The sequence below is a fragment of the Plectropomus leopardus genome, chromosome 19 (assembly GCF_026936395.1).
Source record: "Plectropomus leopardus strain MGB_pleo_1.0 chromosome 19, ASM2693639v1, whole genome shotgun sequence".
Classification (NCBI taxonomy): Eukaryota; Metazoa; Chordata; class Actinopteri; order Perciformes; family Serranidae; genus Plectropomus; species Plectropomus leopardus.
The window spans coordinates 6,345,975-6,364,308 of record NC_142194.1 but is presented as its reverse complement, the minus strand read 5'-3'; the positions used below and the strand labels follow the sequence as shown (position 1 = coordinate 6,364,308).

The 18,334-nt window shown below is 37.5% G+C and overlaps 2 protein-coding genes across 2 annotated transcripts; one reads left to right on the top strand and one right to left on the bottom strand.

Annotated features, from left to right (window-relative positions):
- Positions 1–1,021: 1,021 nt before the first annotated feature.
- On the bottom strand, positions 1,022–11,564 carry lsm12b (LSM12 homolog b). The gene is made up of 5 exons (XM_088070301.1): positions 11,371–11,564; positions 7,174–7,307; positions 4,569–4,678; positions 3,166–3,292; positions 1,022–1,648 (listed from the first exon to the last, which is right to left on the bottom strand). Exons 1-5 carry the CDS (start codon positions 11,495–11,497, stop codon positions 1,556–1,558), a joined length of 591 nt encoding a protein of 196 aa, XP_087926427.1. The 5' UTR covers positions 11,498–11,564; the 3' UTR covers positions 1,022–1,555.
- A 1,843-nt stretch (positions 11,565–13,407) lies between these two features.
- Positions 13,408–18,046, top strand: g6pc3 (glucose-6-phosphatase catalytic subunit 3). Its single transcript, XM_088069820.1, has 6 exons — positions 13,408–13,732; positions 14,912–15,018; positions 15,099–15,189; positions 15,267–15,385; positions 16,147–16,288; positions 16,376–18,046. The coding sequence occupies exons 1-6, from the start codon at positions 13,515–13,517 to the stop codon at positions 16,716–16,718; spliced, it is 1,020 nt and encodes a 339-aa protein (XP_087925946.1). The 5' UTR covers positions 13,408–13,514; the 3' UTR covers positions 16,719–18,046.
- Positions 18,047–18,334: the final 288 nt, after the last annotated feature.

The following is an 18,334-nucleotide window of genomic DNA, read 5'->3' as shown; positions in this document are numbered from 1 at the left end:
CAAGTAACCCGTAAAACATCAAATTTATCGGCAGTTCTGATGTCTGTGCAAAATTTGGTGACTTCTCGGGTATGTTAAGGCCCTCAAAAATGGATCTCATTTGTTTAAAAAAAAAAAAAAAAAGAATTCCTTCAGTTTCAATAGTGTCCTCACACGCTTGGTGTTTGGGCCCTAATTATAATAATAATAATAATAATAAACGGACCAATTACAATAGGGGCCTTGCACCCTTCGGTGCTTGAGCCCTAATTAGGAACGATGATGGCTTCAGTTTCCGGTCATTTCGTGGATGCATCACACTCTACAAAACAACCTGTAAAAGGAAGCACAAATATTCCAGTGATACAAGCTCGGGGAGTAGTTGCACAAAACACCAATAGTGTTTTACCTTTGCTTTAATTTCTCCTTAGCTGAGGGACTTACATAAGGGTGTTGCAGAGAATCCCTTGAAAGGTTTCCTTAGTTAAGGGTAAACATTAAGGCATTTACTGTAGAAAAAAAGAGATTTGAAACCTGAGCAAATTTAGTCCAAAGTGCATGAAAATAGATTTAGATTGAAAATTATTTTTAAAAAGCTAGGGAATAATGTCAGGAACTACATTTAAAATGTCATATTTCTACATTAAATAAAAGTTATCTTAAATAATGATTACTTTTTTATTACTTTCCTTCTTTGTTTTGTAATTGGTAATTTCTTCTTAAATTGCTAATTGCTTTCTTCCCATGTTCCTGGAAAAAAACAATCTATTCAGATTTGAAATAGTTAAAGTAAAACGGAGATTTAAAAAAAAAAAAAAACTGGGCTACTTGAACATTACAAGGAAACCATAAAAACACCTGAGGGATTTTGTGCAACCAATATTATTTTAAATGAACCTTAAAACTTAGACTTTGAGGAAAATGCCAAGTTTTTTTGTGCAACTGGCCCCAGTGTTTCATCCTTCAGTAAAATAGTTGATTTATAATTTCATATTGAAAATCTCAGCACGAGTCCTTCAAAAAGTTGTTGAAAATTACAGTATTACAGTCAGAATTTTTGTTACTTTTATTTTAGAAAATGTCCTTTAAAGTGTGGCGTTTCAAGTCACATTTTGTTTAAAATACAGAAAATACAGACAGTAGAACATGGATACAGCAAAAAAGGAAACAATGACAGAAAATAAAGCTAACAAGCCTTTCTGACTGCTCTAGTTTTCTCTTTTTGAAATGGAACTGAAGGCAAAGGAAGGAGGGCGGAAAAAGAAAAGGCTTCAGGGACAGGAAGGGAGGAGGAGGAGGGGGAGGAGAAGGGGCAGAATGAGACAAGTTAGTTAAGGAAACTATGGTTGCTTTATGGTTCATGTTTTAAATTATTCTTTATAAAGTCTAATTTAAGATTTAATCTTTCCTCTTTCTTTTTTGTCTTTTTCATTTAATGGTATTTTGATCTTCTGGATCCAGGGCCCTCAGCGCTCCTCCTTGTGGTCTCAGACTGAGGACAAGGAATGCCGACTTAGTCTGGCAGTGGGAGAAAAACCACCCGCGTCGCCTTCCCCGGCCGACCCACACTGCCAACTCAAGAAGATAAAGTGGAGTCCTTCTGTGTTTGCTGTGCTTGTGAACGTTGCATGGACTTCTGACTTTCCACGTCTCTAAAATGTTTCTCAACCTGGAAAAAAATTAAAACATTTAAAACGACGATTCTGAGATGACTTACAGATGCTGTTTTAAAATAGTCACAAAAATCACGACAACAAAGAAAATAAAGTTTATTATTATTAGATATAATCAAAATCAAGGGAAAATGTCCAGGAATCTTTTTTATAATTCTTGTAAGAGATTTTTTCTTATTTTCAGGTAATTTTCTTGTAACTTTTTACTGATTTCTTGTCATTTTTGGCAATTTCTTGTTAAGTTGTGCATTGCCTTTTCCCATGTTTTTGACAGAGACCAAGCCAATTTGCTTTGGTTTCAAAGGGTTAACACCATTATAAGGTGTTAAATTGTTAAATTAACCAGTAACTGACAAAGTTGTGTTAAGTGAAGTTTTAGTGTTAATGGGATGATATCAGCATGTCATCATTGGCTTTAAAATAAAATATTGGAATACAACTTTTTTAAAAATCGACAAAGTGAACATGTACAAATAAACCTTAAGTTGAAGCATTTTTCTTATTTTGCCGGTGAAATTCAGGAGTTACAGTCAGGTGGGGTAAAAAAACAACACATACAGTATTTCTTCATATCGTTTGGTGCCCGACGTCAGTGGATCTTTAGACATCAGGTACTTAATGAATCTGCAGCTACTTTGATTCAAAATTACACTCAACTTTTCTATGGATGTTTTTAAGCTACAACAAAGGCCCAAATATGGCCTGCAACAGACGGTGAGGGGCCAATCATACAGAGACGCATTGTGCCAGACGAGACAACTCCAAAAAAACTCGAAAAAAAACCACCTTGGCTGCGTGTGCGTGGCCAAAAATGACATTGATGAGCAGCGAAACTGTGCCTTGAGCGGAAAAGTTTGAAATATTTTAACTTTTTTGCTCAAAAAATGCCAGCAAGACAGGAGTACCACAGGGAAACAATGCTTTTGCTCGTGACGCGTCTCTCGCCTGGCAGACTGTTGTAAATGCCGACTGCTACGTGATTATTTTTCATCACTTATGGCCAGTTGAAGAGTCAGCAGTCAGTCATTGTTTAAAACAGTCAATAAAATAGGTTTTTCAAAAAACTGCCAATCACCGCAACCACGAGGGGTTATGAGCATTAAGTCCTGAATGTGCAGACAAAAAATTAGGCTGATGGGTCCAGTAGTTTGTGAGATTAGCTGCAAACAGACAGACAGACAGACAGACAGACAGACAGACACACACACACACACACACACACACACACACACACACACACACACACACACACACACACACACACACACACACACACACACACACACACACACACACACACACACACACACACACACACACACACACACACACACACACACACACACACACACACACACACAACCAAAAAAACCCTTCGAGGCTTACGTCCGGTGGAGATTAATCATTTGTTGCAGCTCATAAGTCATGTCTCGTTGGTGAAATAATAACTTCATAATTTAGCACTTTTTAAAACAAAAGTTACAAATAATGTACAAATATAAAGGATACTTACTATTTTGCGTACATGACTTAAAGCGCTTCCCTCTTTGCCTTTGCAGTTCTCAACCTGGTAAGGCGGCGAGATTACGACGTCGTCCATCACAATAATGTTCTTCTCCTGCCATTTACAGTCTTTGATGCTGCAAAGAAAAGTAAACATCATCCCGTCTGCTGCTGAAAAGAGGTTTTGTCTGTGAAGCCAACAATGTAACATGACAGGAAGGGATTTTCATACTGGTTATGACTGACGGATGTCCGAACACAGTATCCACTAATTTTACTATTTCAATGTCAAAAATGTGTCAGAGAGGAATTTGGCTGCTTAAATCCTGCTGGTGTGTTTAATCTCACGCAAAGTTTAGACACCTGGAACACAAAATAGTAATTGCTCTGAAATACATATCCAAGAAAAAAAATCCAAATACAGAGAGAGATTATGGACTAAGTTTTCGATATCAGCCCTGAAAATCAAAGTCGGTCGACCCCTAATGTGTTAAATACGACTTTCCAGCTGGACTGACAGAGCGACACAGCAGGTGAGTTAACAGCCTCCACACAGAAAAAAAAAACATGCTGGTGTTTGCTTGTTACATCCAGCACAAAATCCGACCCAAATTGATTTTTTTGCGATAAATCAGTCATCGAGGAAGAGGGGAAATACCTGGACTGTTAGTTTGTCTTTAGCAAGAGCTCAGAGGTTAAATCAAGGCAGTCGGAAAGCAAAACCAATATTAGCAGATGCAAATTTGCCTCAAAATCATCACAGTTTGTTGCCGTCAAATATGACGGGAAAGTCAACAAGACTTCAAAGAGAAAATAGATTTTTGTATTTTCTCTGCTTCTTTCATTTTTTATAACAAAAAAACTAATGTTTTAACAAGCTTAATATTTGGTTTTTGATGATGATATATATTAATACAATTCAAAGATATTGCCACTTCTTTTTTAAATAATTTGGCCGTGGAAATCCGGATGTGGTTCAGTATTAAGGCACCTGAGGCAGAGCTGTTTTGTGGCGTACAGGTGTAGAGGCAGCTCTGCCCAGGTGTGTGTGTGTGTGTGTGTGTGTGTGTGAGAGAGTGTGTGTGTGTGTGTGTGTGTGTGTGTGTTCACATTTTCGCTGCGCTGCCTACCTGCTCCAAACACCATGAAAAACATCTCCATCAATTCATATTTAGAAATTCTAAATTTCATATTTTAAAAAAATAGGCTAGACCCAGATCTTAAAAATTACTAAAATCAATCTCCATACGTTTACATACTGTGTAGGAACCCTGTCTTGACGACACACGTATTGTTGCTTATTGTCTGACACACATGTAGAGATGTCCCAACTACATCTGACTGAGACTGAGCAGAAAAGTGTGAAGCTCTTACGTTTTTTTACGACTGAGCAGAAAAGTGTGAAGCTCTTACGTTTTGTGAATAGTCTGGAATAGCTGTTGGCCCTCCACAGAAACCCCAGCACTGATTGCATAGGCTTGGGACAGCTTGTCCTCCTTTTCTGTCCGTGCTCGATTGGCAAGCTGTGAAGAGTTGAACAGAACAAAAAAGCATTCTTAACATCAAATATCATTTCATTTGACAGCTTTAAACTAGGAACAGATTTTTTTTTTTTATTGCTGTAAGAAAAAATCAGTTTTCAAAATGTGTCTTTATTGTGTTTTATTTAACAGCTGCAGAAAATCTCTTTTTCTTTGTAGCAGACAGATTGCATCTCTAAATTTAATTTGCATAATTGCCCCAAAAGTGAGCTCTTCATAGAAGCAGAATCAGAGTAGAGCGGACACTGGACAGTTTGCTGTTGTCGTTTGACTGGTTCAAAACAAAACGCCAACTGGTGCTAGCTGACATGACAACACATGTCACTGTCACTGACGGAAAAGGAAATGTTATATGGATAACATCAAAGTATTGATCCTGCCTTTTATTTTATCTAATTTTATTGTTATTATTTATTTTATGGTATTTTATTACTTTGTTATATTACTTTACTATTCTTTTTTTTTGTTTGAGTATTCTTATTATTATTTTAATGTAATTAATTGTTTATGTACTCATTTATGTGATTAGTTCTAATCTTTTATTATTATAGTAATTGTTATTGATTTTGTCATTGTTCATTTTATTTTCTTTGTGTGAATGTGTGAGGGGATATATATATATATATATATATATATATATATATATATATATATATATATATATATATATATATTTATATATTTCGCCCAGTTTTAACTGAGTAGAAAACACCCTGAATAAGATACCAGTTAATCACGGGGTGTAATCTACACACATACATATGATTTATTTTAGTAATGTAAAAGATCCGTCCATGAGCATTAAGTTTTTGTCTATTTTCTGTGTCCCACTTCAGAAGCTGGTTCCTTAGCGGTCTATATTTCTACACCAAACGGGTCTTTACAAGCTGACAAGGCAGTAAACAGCAGACACTTTACAAGCCTCATTATAACAGAATCCTTTGTGGCTTATTTTATGGAGCGTTAACCGACCCCCCAGAACTCATAAAGTCAGGAAATATTAAGTGACTGCAACATATTTACCAGGTACAGTACTGACTACTAAAAGGTATACGATGCAGGACTTTCCTAAAACACAACATACAGACTCATGAAAAAAAATGACCCCCCTCAGTCATTACTAATGACCCACCAGAAGTGTGTGACGGTGAACAGGAAGTCTGCAGGTATAACTTAAGACTTTTAAAGACCTTTTAAATACCACTTAAAGTTAAGTTTAAGACCAAACTTGTCACGGCAAAGACACACGCAAAGTAAAAATAGATCAGGATAAGAGTATGCTTAATATGATGTTAATTCCACTACAGAAGAGACCTGATGATCACTAAAATTAGGCGAGGAAAATACCTGATATACAAGTGAGTTATTATAAACTGGCATATCGAATATCTGCAAAAAAAATAAATAATTCATCTCTACTTTATAGAAAAGTAGCGTCAGGTAGTAGCAACATGCATCTAAGAGGCAGCTGCAAAAATCACAGACACAGTGCTGAAAAAACACAGATATAGAGACGCAAAACACCAAGCTGACTAAAACTAAAGTGAACCTGGCGTTGGCTTTCTATGTTACTGACGAGCATTAAAGGAGAGGATAAAGAGCAACAGCCTGTTTTCTGTTGGACAGGTAGGTGCTGGCACTGTCTCACGTAGCCTGACCAACTTTCACGGCGCTGTGCGGCATTTTTATCCTGCTGTAGCTGAAAAAACACACCGAGGTGTCTGATTTAATTAAGAATCATCAGTTATCATCAGCTCAGGATTCAGGTGTTCCTCTATATTGTGTCATTACAAAGTTACATCGCCAACTACTGGCCTGGCATGCATACTACAGCATTTTCAGTTGTTTTTGTGGCTCGGTGTACATGGGGATCATGTCCACAGTATCATCATATAAACGCAGATTTTTTAAAAATGCAAAAGAAAGACTTTTCCATTTTTAAGAGGGCTGTTCTGATCTAAACGTGGCCTTAGTTAGCTCGCTTAAGTATCAGCTTTTCTATTACAACCAATGTAATGTCCCTACAAGAGCGCAGCAGCTTGCAGTACGTGTATGCAAGCAGTGAAGAGAGGAGGGGTCAACTTTGAATGTTGTGTTTACAAAGTAACTAATAAATCCTGCCTAGTATACTTTTAACTGATGTGAATTGAAGTTATATATCTATAAAGTTGTCCACAATGTGCTGAGGTGACAAATCACAACATGCGTGGCTGTTTCACCTGAATGCAGTGTTAGATTTGGTCATTTGAGACATTTGAAACAGTCTGTTTGGGCCACAACTTTTGGGGAACCAAGCCCCTGATTTGAGTCACAGCTAAAACTAAATTAAGAGATTTTTAGTCACATGTTTTTTTACAAGTTCAGCCTCACATGCAGTTACAGTACATGACTTCCGAATGGCTCGACTGTGAAAATAATCATTCCCATCAAACTCGGCATTATAAACAAACACTTAAAAAAAAGGGACCAAAACTTACCTTGCTAACATTCAGTGATGCTAGTGGGGGTGGAGTCTCGGTGCGGTCATTTATTATGTCCACATCAGAAACATAGGCTAAGTTGATCAGGATGACGTCGTTGAGGTTTGGCTTACCGCTGGAGGAAGCACATTCTTTGGGAAAAAGCAAAGTCAAGGCACAAAACTTCATGACAAGACAAAAATACAACCGAGATGTGACCCCTGGTGAACCTGAGCGCCGTCAGAGTGCACAGAGAGGCTGATACAGAGGACACTGTCTGACAAACACTGACGGTGAGAGCTGGTGCCAGTTACAGAGGCAAAGCAGTGCTGCCACCTATAGTAGTGACAGATGAATGAATGAGGACTTGTTGGAATCGTGTTTAAACTGGGAACGCTTATACACAAACAAAAAGCAGCAAAACAAGAGTCGCTTTCTGAGAGTTTGAACGAGTTTCTCTGCTGAAAAGCCCTCTAAAATAATCATCTTTTGGGTCAATAACATTACAACAGCAGCCTGGCGTATCAAAAAGGCTGATGAATAAAATACAGTCCCTCTTTACTATTACTGCTGCAGCTCACAGCAAGGTAGATTTAAGACTTTTTAAGACTTTAAATGCCACTTGGAATTGAGTTTAAGGTCAATTTTCTAATAACAAAAATTGAGGACTGATAATTTTACTTTAAGTGTTTAGTGTAACATAAAACATAATTTTTGAAAGAAAAAAAATGTGATTATCTATGTCCAATGCTGAAAAAAAACCCAACCCTTTTCAGAGAAACCATGGAAGACAATAAACATGTTATAAAAGTATTTAGTTCACCGACAGAAGTGGGCATTTCTGGGCAGTTTTCTGGGCAATTTTGTGTTTCTCAATCTGCATGTGAGATCCCACTATTTGGATTCCCGTCATGACAAATTTAAAAAAAAAGAATTTATTAAATTATTTAACAAAAAAACTGATTTTACCAATAATTTGGAGATTTTACGACGCAACATCAGATTAAAAAAAATCATAAAATCTTGCTTTCCCATGTCTGAGCATTTTTAAGACTTCTGAAAGATTAATTTATGTCGGTTTAATACCAATAAAGGCCTTATGACTTGATTATTGAATTCCATACCTTCTAGGCCTTTTAAGGATCCGTGTGTACATTTACACAAAGTAACAGGAAAACGCTGGAAATTTATCTTAGCATAAATCTGTGGTTTTCAGAAAACCTGACAGACCAGGGCCTCGAGGCATTAACCCAACTTGCCCCGTCAGTCATCACATCAGTTACACAGGAGCAGCTTGTCAGACTTGTCAGTGTGATCCTGATGCTCGACGGGCTTTCTCCATATTTTAGTCTCATTTGCATATTCGCTTTGCATCAACTCTCAAAGTGCTCTTTAATATTTTTCGGCCAACTGATCCAATAAAACACACAAGTCAGGACAGAATCTGACCTGTTATAACAGTGACAGCTTCACCTCAAAGTTTTAAAGCTCAAACTTTCAATATCGGACAGATTTTTGTTTAATTTCGAGCTAAATCTGATCTCTGTGAAAGATGCAAATGTCCAGACTTTTCTAGCCGATTTACCGTCTCAGATAGTTTCAGTAAAAACTAAATTTCTGTGATGTTATGGAATTTCTCTTGGACGTCACTGAAGTGTTTAACTGTTCAAACACACCAAAAGGCCCGTGATGCCAACTGTCAAACCTCTGCACTGAATTAACTGCATTCATTTCATGTTTCATCCCACAGCTCGTCCATGCCGACATTAGCTTCATCTAATGAGAGTGACACTGAACTTAAAGCCAGTGGGCCAAATTTAGTGCGAGATAGGGTGCCGGGTGCCATTTTTTAATTCACAATGAATACAAATAGATTTTCACTGGGAATTTTTGTGTACTTTAATGTACATGAGGTGCCAGACTGCACAGTGGATCACACACACGCTGCGTTTTTGCACCTTCAAATCTATTGTTTTCAGTATAGGACACTCGTTCCAAAGTGTGAACAACGCCGTGATGGTGCACACGCATCACGTGTTGCTTAGTTTGAGAAATCTAATGGAAGACGTTACAAATGCGGCATACACAAGAACAGGTGCAAACGTCGTCCCTGTGTTCCCCAGCTCTAAATTCCCATCATATAACATGAGACACACTTTACATCTGTATTTTTAGTAATTTAAAAGATCTACAAATATTTATACAAGTCCCTTAATATCCACTAGCACTGCCGGAGATTGGTAAGGATTATGTTTGCTGTTAAAACTGCAAAAACATAAAGGGATATGGCCGTTTTAAACGCAGTTTGAATTGTAAAAATCTGTTAAGCAACTGTGGAAATATCAGTGTCTTAAGAAAACTCTCTTGCCTGAAAATTTGAGGCCGCAGGTTTCAATGAGCCTAACATCAGAGGGCTATAAACTGTAGGCCAAGCATGTACAAAGTCTGGCCCGGGGGCCAATCACAGCCCTCTGACAGATTTTTAATGGCCCTCAGCTTCTTACAGTATATGTGACCCCACACATTATTGGTTAATAAAGCCAGATCACTTTGCATTGATAACATTCACCTCACGTTAGCAGGATTATTACATAGTTTGCAGACATGTACAAAGTGGTAACTATGCAAGGGGAACTAATGTCATATGACTGTGTTGTTCCAACCTTACAACATATTCCTAGAGCTGTGATAAATACAAACCCTAATGCTCTGATTGCATCAAAACTGTAAACTTAAAAAATGTTATGCATGTGGTGAAATGGTCTTAAAGCTTTCCTAAAAATTAGAATTGCTGGAGAAAGTCTCTGCACATCTGAATGCGTGACAGGTGCATCAGAGGAGGGAGCAGCCTAAAAACAAAGACAGAAACTCCCTCACACAGCACCGCTTAATGCTGACATATTTATTGCGTGAAATTATTTTTCACCCAATTAATATTTCAGCATTAAGCAGGACAGTGTGCAGGAGTTTTTTTCTCTCTTTGATTAAAATTAGAATTAAAAAATACAACTATATATCGCAATACAGTATTTCAATACCCCCTGATGTGTTAAATCATAACCTGTGTCATGGTTGTATTGCCAGATTCTTGCTAATACAGAGCCCTAAAGCAAATACGTGTTAGATCAACGTCTTTTAACTGAAAAATTAAACAATTGTCATATTTATAATTTTTTCCCCAGATTTTCCCCATATGATGTGATACACAGCTGGCCCCAAAGTATTTATACAATATATAATCTGGCCCCTATTCAAAAGAGTTTGGACAGCCCTGTTTAAAGTCAAGAAAACTGTGTAAGCCTGCACGTTTGAGGGCGTGGGTTTCAATGAGACTAACATCAGAAGGCTATGACCTGTAAGAGGATTGTTTTCACATAATGACAAAGGTAAACATACATGAGATATTTGACCTAAGGAAAAAAAACATGGCTGATAACAAAAAATCCCCTTTTAAAGTGTCTCATAAATGAGTCATATTAGGAGGATGTTAAGCTGAGGAACACAGATCCGCTCCCTGGTGAACCCATGATGCCTGAGCTACCTGAATGTGGCTGAAATTAAACATAATTCACCCCATAACCACCCAACAATCACAATGTCACCAGGATCGGATGGGGAAAAGCCCAGCTGATAAGCTCGGGAATGCTAATACCGTTAATTGAGCTAGTAGCGGCGGTGTGACCGAAACTTAGCATGCTAACCGTGCTAACTTGATTGTAAGCGTGGAGGGGAGCTCTTGCCAATTCAACGCTAGCTTTTTTGGGGGAAACAAACACCCCAAAAATGTCACCACAAACTGAGCGAGGTGAATGTGTGTAAAGGAGTCCGGCTGGGATGTGATGAATGTCAGTTAGCGTGCTAACTAGCATCGGTTTGTGCCTGTTGAGAGCACACAGCCATGATGCCTCCGTTGCCAGATAGTGATCCATGTTGAGGGTTGGCAATACAATGAGTGGATTCAAAACACATGCTCGTCCTAGCTGATAACGTAAAGCCGCGAAATGACCCAAAAAACACCTGTAACGTCTTCGACAGATACTTGATGGAAGAGAGGACTACCTCGCGGGTGATAATATTTAAAACGGACAAAGATATGTAACTCAGCTAGCACCAATTACGCCTGCGCGGATCACTATTTGACATATTTTCGGTTACCCTACAGGCCCGTGCAGCCAGGCAGGCCCGCGAGCCGCTCGACACCAACAAAAAGGATACTCAGAGTTAACATCTTGGACTGGTAGTCAAACGCGACCACTTCTCCTTGCAGACGTTGGCCCAAGCAGGTGAGACAAGAGACATGGCTCCCGACGCTGAAATACTCCCCCGGTCCAGGAGCCGCCATCTTCTCCGCCAGGAAACCGGAGCGCCTGCCTTACGTAAAGCGACGCGATGACGTCTGCAGACGTAGCCTGGGCGTGTCGAGCTACGTCGCGTTCTGGTCATTTATTTCAAATAAATACGGCGATTTATATTCACCGTTTCCCCCCAGTTTAAACCCACATTACATCACGAAATCAGCATCAAAATGCTTTAATTTTAAAATAAGTGTAAATATAATTTATTTAATCGACGTGCATGTTGTACTTTGTCTCCCATTCAACCGCTTTTCATTCATGAGATAAAATAAGATACTCCTTTATTAGTCCCACAGTGGGGAAATATGCATTGTTACAGCAGCTATTAGAGCAATACAGTCGTAAAAATTATTGCAGATATAAAGAATATTGAACAGTAAAAAACAAGGTGCAAAAATAGTAACATAAAGTGACACAGTGCCAACAATTCAACAGTCTAGAAAAAAAATAATATATATAAATAAAGATATGCACAAAGAAATATATACACTAATTGCACATGCATATATTCATAGTGCTCCTCTACGCTCTTAGGGTCTGTGCTCTACTTGTCAGAGAAAGGGGTGGCTAGGGTTTGACTTTTCTTTTCTTTTTTTTAACTAATTATCTATTGAATCAAAGAAAATGAATACAACATAAAAGCAGTCCCGCAAAACTTCCTTTATCTCTCTTTTTTTTTAAAAAATGTGAGCGATAAAGAAAGTGAAACAAATTATTTAGTGTTATGATCATTTATATAAACACAGTTTATTCATGATTTAATCTGTTTAACCCTGTGTTAAATACATTAATTATAATGCAATTTTAAATATAATTTAATCATCAATTCATCAAAGTGTTGTGGTTTTGTCTCCCGTTCAACCGCTCCTCCTAAATTCACAGGGACTGCTCTTTATTATCAGAGGAGAGGGTGGCTGGGGTGTGACTTCATTTTTGTAACCCTCCCCAAAGCTACAATATATATATTGTACAATTTAATATAATATAATATTTTAATCAATGCTTAGAATGAAGTGATTTGACTAAATATCACCATTTTAAGACCAGATTTAGATATTGGTTTTTTTTTCTGACAGAAGCATTCAGCCCACATGAGGTTTCCAAAGATCATCGGAAATTTAAAAATCCAACAATAATTTGTTTTTACAGTTTCCAGCTATGATAAATGCTGTAATTTTGGCAAATTTGAAATAAAACGTGTTTACCTTAAAAAATGACCATAAATTAAATACAAAATACAAACTTAAATTGAAAAAGAAAATTGGTGGTAAAATTAATAGATGAATAAATTGGTAGTAAAATGAACATATATTAAAATGAATACAAAGTACAAACTTGAAAAATTGGCAGTAAAAAAATGAATATATAAACTGGCAGTAAAGAAAAATACAATCTATAAAATTAATACAAAATACAAACAAATTAGTGGTAAAATAAATAAATAATAAATATGGGGCAAAATAAACACAAAATACATCTTTTAAAATAAATATAAAAGACAAACTTAAAAAAAACTGGTAAAAATAAACAAAATATAAACTTTAAAAATTGGCAGTAAAACAAAACAAAACACTACCTTTAAAGTTGTGTGTGACTCCCTTTAGTGAAAATAAAAAACATAGGTTCCTCCTTTATTAAAGCATTATAAGACATGTGTCCCCCTTTTAGCACCACCACCTCCCCTAATAATTAACAATTAGACCCTTATGAAATATTAAAATATACTGAATATAACAAAAACTCCAGCATTATAAAATGTATTTTTTAAATGCTTTAGTCATCTTATTTTGTGTTTTTTTGTTTCGTTGTCTATGTAACTGATTTTGTGAACAATAAAGAAAGTGAAAAAAATAGAAATAAATAAATAAATAAAATTCATTCAAAGTGCGCCCCCTACCTGAAATATGCAGACAGCACTGCAGCACTTCCTGAAGTACAAAATAATCAGGGCTGCATTTTTTAGTCCACACTGAAGTGCATGTTTTGGGGGCAGAGGACGCGGGGATGGAGGCTGTTTACACGCAGGGCATCTGGATGGCAGAAAGTCTGCAGCAGGCGACGATGAGTCGGGAGAAGATGTGGCAGGTTGTTACGCACATCGGAGACCCGAAAGCTGCTTTCCTGCTCGTCTTTCCTTTCACATATTTCATCAGCAAACGAGCCGGAGTCGCGGTGCTTTGGGTCGCAGCCATATCTGAGTGGTTAAACTTGGTGTTTAAATGGTGAGAATAAAACAATAATAACATGTTTTTAATATTAACGACAGCTTTTTAACATGTTAGCATGAAGCTAAACGTGCTGCCTGTTCATTCAGATTAATCTATGTCAAATAGAGACAAAGACAGCCATGCTGGTTCTGTTTTATTTTCTTCTTTTATTCGCAAATATTAAGTCAGAATTTATTTTATATTTTCGTCTGTTGACGTTGTATGCCAGCACAGTGCAACCGTGTGTACTGTCCGAGGTGAAACACGTCGAAGCGGAACCTTTTTATGGTTTAGTACAGTCCGGAAGTTGAGTCATGCAGAGCTGGAAAGGTTAAATTTGAAATGTAATAGGTTACAGATTACTTATTATTCTGTTAATAAAAAACTGGGCAGTAAAGCTGAAAAATGTTCAGAAAAGATGCAAAACAACTGTGTGAATGTTGTATTCTATTTATAAGGATTTAAGTAACTCAAGTCAGGTTTATTTATAAAGCCCATTATCACAAATTACAATTCACCCCAGAGGGCTTTACAGCATACAACACCCCTCTGTCCTTAGACCCTCACACTGTATTTTGTTTTATTTTACTTGTTGGAATTTTGTTTTATTTTTATGCTCTGTAAGGTGACCTTGATTGCATTTATATAATATGTGTAGTATTAATAATAATAATAATAATAATAAATGATATGGTATGGATACATATGAGTATATGGGAGTAGTGGGAAATGACATCAATGATTAATTGGCACAAAAAAAGAAATCAAGCAGTATGACAATGATATTTTAAATATTATCATTGATAAAACTGAAGGAAAACCATTTATACAACAGGAAATAAGGAAAACTATGGGATACAGGCAATAAGGTTAGGGGATATTATAGGTTTGGGATGTACAGAGGCAGATGTGGAGGAGAAAGTTTTAATTGTCTCTAGGTTAAGGTGAACGTGTTCACGATTTAATGCAACATTCATGAACAAGAAAGTGAAGAGCGCGCTGATAAGATGTAAAAAGTTCAGAGTAGAAAGTGACAGATTTGAAGTGGGAGAAACTGGAATAGAAAAGAGTATTTAAAGGTTGTTGTACAAACAGAAATAGATTTAATATCCAGCATTTGTTGTTGCACACTCTGGTGCAGTAGGCAGAAATGCACAGACATTTAAATCACTGTATTTTTGATATTTTACCCAGGATGCTGTTTGGAGAAAGGCCGTTCTGGTGGATCGGGGAATCACGTCTGTTCGTCGACCAGCAGCCCAAAGTTCAACAGTTTTCCTCCACCTGTGAAACCGGCCCAGGTGAGAGGACGCATCAGTCATCACCGGACATGTAACTCATTGCGCAGTCACAGCTCTAAATTTTGGCGTCCGTCTCTCAGGGAGTCCGTCGGGACACGCGATGGTGACGGCGGCAGTCTGGTGGGTCGTGGTGTCCTCGCTGGGCTCGTTCCTGTACTCGCGGACTCACAGGTATGACCGTTTCAGATAAACAAATGTGCTGGTTTGGCTTTGAAAATGCAGATAGAGACGTTTCTCTGCGTCTGCAGCGTGCTGTTATCAGCCGCTCCCTACCTGCTCTACGGGGTGATGCTGGTGGCCGTCGGGATCTCCAGGGTCTTCATCCTCGCTCACTTCCCTCACCAGGTCGTCGCCGGCTCCATTACAGGTCTGAAGTTTAATGCACCAGTTAAAACACGGAGTATGTGTATGTGGATAAAAACCTTCTGTCTCTGTATGTGTCATTTGGCAGAGAAATATAACATAGAACATTAAACCGTGCATTTCCTTGGAAATCATAATTGGGTAAAATAACTGCACAGTTTTGGCTGTTTGCATTGAATTTAAACACTTTAAACACACAATGCAAAATATTATGAATCCCAAATAAGCGCAAAGCCACTGACTCACTGATATGCACTGTAGTGTAACACACTCAGAGATGTTAATAACAGTATAAAAAGGATGAAAAATGACTTAAGCATCAGTGAATAAACGTGTAAATAAATAACTAAATAAATAAATGTATGAAGAAATAGGGGATAATAAATAAATAAGTAAATAAGTAAATAAAAATAAAATAAAAATATGGTGAAATAAATACAGATATAAAAAGACAATATTCTAAAATAAATACAAATATAAGCATGAATAAATACATGAATAAATTACCAAATAAAAAATGTTAAAACAAATATGGAAATTAGTAGATAAATGCATACATAAATAAAAGTTGTTAATTAAACAGAAAATAAATATCTTTTTTTTTTAAATTACATTTTTTACAATTATATTTATTTACTTCTGTATTTCTGTATGTTAACAAGGTCCTAACTCCTGCATTTATTTCTTCATTAATGCATTATTTATTCTTCATAAATACACAGTTTAGCTCTCAGGGCAGATTTTTACTGAGTTTTTTCTCTTCAGGTTTCATTTTGGGGATCGTTTTGGGCCGCAGAGTACCAGAAGGTCGCCCCCTGCTGTTCTTCTTCAGCCTCAGCATCGGTCTTCTGCTCGGCACGCTGGTGCTGCACGCCGGCCTGCAGCAGCTGGGAATCGACCTCTCCTGGCGAGTCGTTTCATCACATCCATGTGTATTGATGAGTTTGTTAATCGCGTAATGAGCTCTGTGAAGTAAAGTTTTTCTTCTCCACAGGTCTATTGTTTTGGCTAAGAAATGGTGCAGCCGAGCGGAGTGGATTCGTTTGGACACGGCTCCGTTCTCCTCCCTGACTCGGGACTGCGGGGCCCTCCTGGGTTTGGGTTTGGCTCAGTACTGGAAGCCCGGCGGATGGTCCCTGCCCTGGGCTCCGCGGGCTTTGTCTCTGGCCTTTGCGTCCATGGGACTGTACCACATCCATCGCCTGCCGCTCCCCGTCCGACCGCAAGGCCTCTTCTACGGCCTCTTCTTCGTCAAGTTCGTCATGGTGCCTCAGATCGTCATGGTGATGGTGCCTGGGCTGGTTCACCTGTTCACAAACAAAAAGAAGAAGGACTAGAAACTCTTTTCTCTCCGTGTTGGAGGCGTTTCTTTGAAACCTCCGAGGACTCTAGCTTTGTCTTGGATTCCTGTACGCACTTTAAATGCCTTTGTTCTGTATTTCAGGGGGAAAGGTCAAAGTTGGTTACTCCAATTTTGGGTTTTTTATTTGTTTTCTGAGAATTCAACTGGCAGGGATCTTCATTAACCCTTTGAAAGCTGCTCAAAAAGTGGCTTGATTTCTTTCAAAAACATGAGAAGATGGCAATGAGCAACAAAAGAAGAAATGACTGAAAAACTATTGAGAAATTAGTTAAAAGTAGAAGAAAATGACCTGAAATTCAGTTTAAAAAATGAATAATAAAGTCAAAAAAGAAAAAAAGAAAATCATTTCTAAAAAGTGTCAATAAATTAAAATAATTCAGTAACAATATATATATAGCTTTTTTTCCTTAGATTTTTTTCCCCACAGAGTTAAAAAAAATAGGTTGCCAAATCTACTAATTTCTTGCAGTTTGTGGAACATTTCTTACCAAGTTGCTCATTGCTTTTTTTCCATTTTTTTAAGAAATTGCACCATTTGCTCAGCGTTTGGATTTAAATTCTTGTGAAAAGCGTCTAAAAGCAGCACAAGAAAAGTGATGTCGCTTCAGGTTTCAAAGGGTTTAATGAGTTTACGTGGCTTGGAAGTTCGGGGATTGTATGAGATTTTTAATTTACTGCACATTTACAGTAAATCTATATGCCGCAGTAATAATAAGTGTTTAAAGTACTGTATTTGGGGGAAAATATTGTGTTTTCTGGCAGGGAAAGTGCAGTTTTGAGGTATTATGCATTAAAATCTATGATATATTACTTGAAAACCTCGTTGGGCAGAATCGAGCTTTTGAATGTTATTAGAGAAAACACGTCAATCATTTGTACTCACTTAATTATTGTTAATGTTTCAGCCCTCAGACCATCGTCAGGTAACGTGGAGTAAATCGGATAAAAAAAGATTTACTTGATGAAGGTTTTAGGGCCAAAAACTGTTCTCAAAGTGAGCACAAGTGAAAGTTTTTCGATTATTAAGACATTCTGGTCTGCAAGAGCTTTACAGCAGCTGTTTACATTAACCCAAAAAAGGCCAAAAGAGCCTTCTTCTGATTTAGTTAGCGCTCCTGTAACAGTAAACAGTTAAAAATATCAGCGCAGCAGAACTGTAAGCATCGTCTTTTGTTATTCCACTCAGTGTTACTGTGGCCTACATTACCCACAATACACACCTGTGTCAGCCTCTACCGTGACTTATAACATACGTGTCAGCAGCCCCTAATAAACAATAACAATGGCATTAACCCTGTGAAACCTGGATCCACATCAGTTTTGTTGTGCCGCATTCACACGCCTTTTACAAGCATTCAACCTTTTCAAAAACATGAGGGGAAAACGCAGAGAGAATTTGGCAAGAAATGTGCCCCAAAATGCAAGAATTTGTAAAAATACATCAACACACAATTACGGTCGATCATAAAGGATGATCGAGAGGGATTACATCCGTATGAGTCGATGCATTGACTTTTAGGAAACTCCTGAAGAGTATATCTTCAACAATATAGTAAAATCCAACAACACAATTAATTTTACACTTTGAAA

Bases quoted from the DNA above. Each gene is read 5' to 3' on its own strand.
- lsm12b (XM_088070301.1), bottom strand. From the start codon at position 11,497: ATGGCGGCTCCTGGACCGGGGGAGTATTTCAGCGTCGGGAGCCATGTC. The intron at 4,679-7,173 runs GTAAGTTTTGGT...AACTCTTCACAG, and splicing joins CATCACTGAATGTTAGCAAG to CTTGCCAATCGAGCACGGAC. The intron at 1,649-3,165 runs GTAAGTATCCTT...ATTTTTTTCCAG, and splicing joins TAAGTCATGTACGCAAAATA to GTTGAGAAACATTTTAGAGA.
- g6pc3 (XM_088069820.1), top strand. From the start codon at position 13,515: ATGGAGGCTGTTTACACGCAGGGCATCTGGATGGCAGAAAGTCTGCAG. The intron at 13,733-14,911 runs GTGAGAATAAAA...TATTTTACCCAG, and splicing joins TTAAACTTGGTGTTTAAATG to GATGCTGTTTGGAGAAAGGC. The intron at 15,190-15,266 runs GTATGACCGTTT...CTGCGTCTGCAG, and splicing joins CTGTACTCGCGGACTCACAG to CGTGCTGTTATCAGCCGCTC.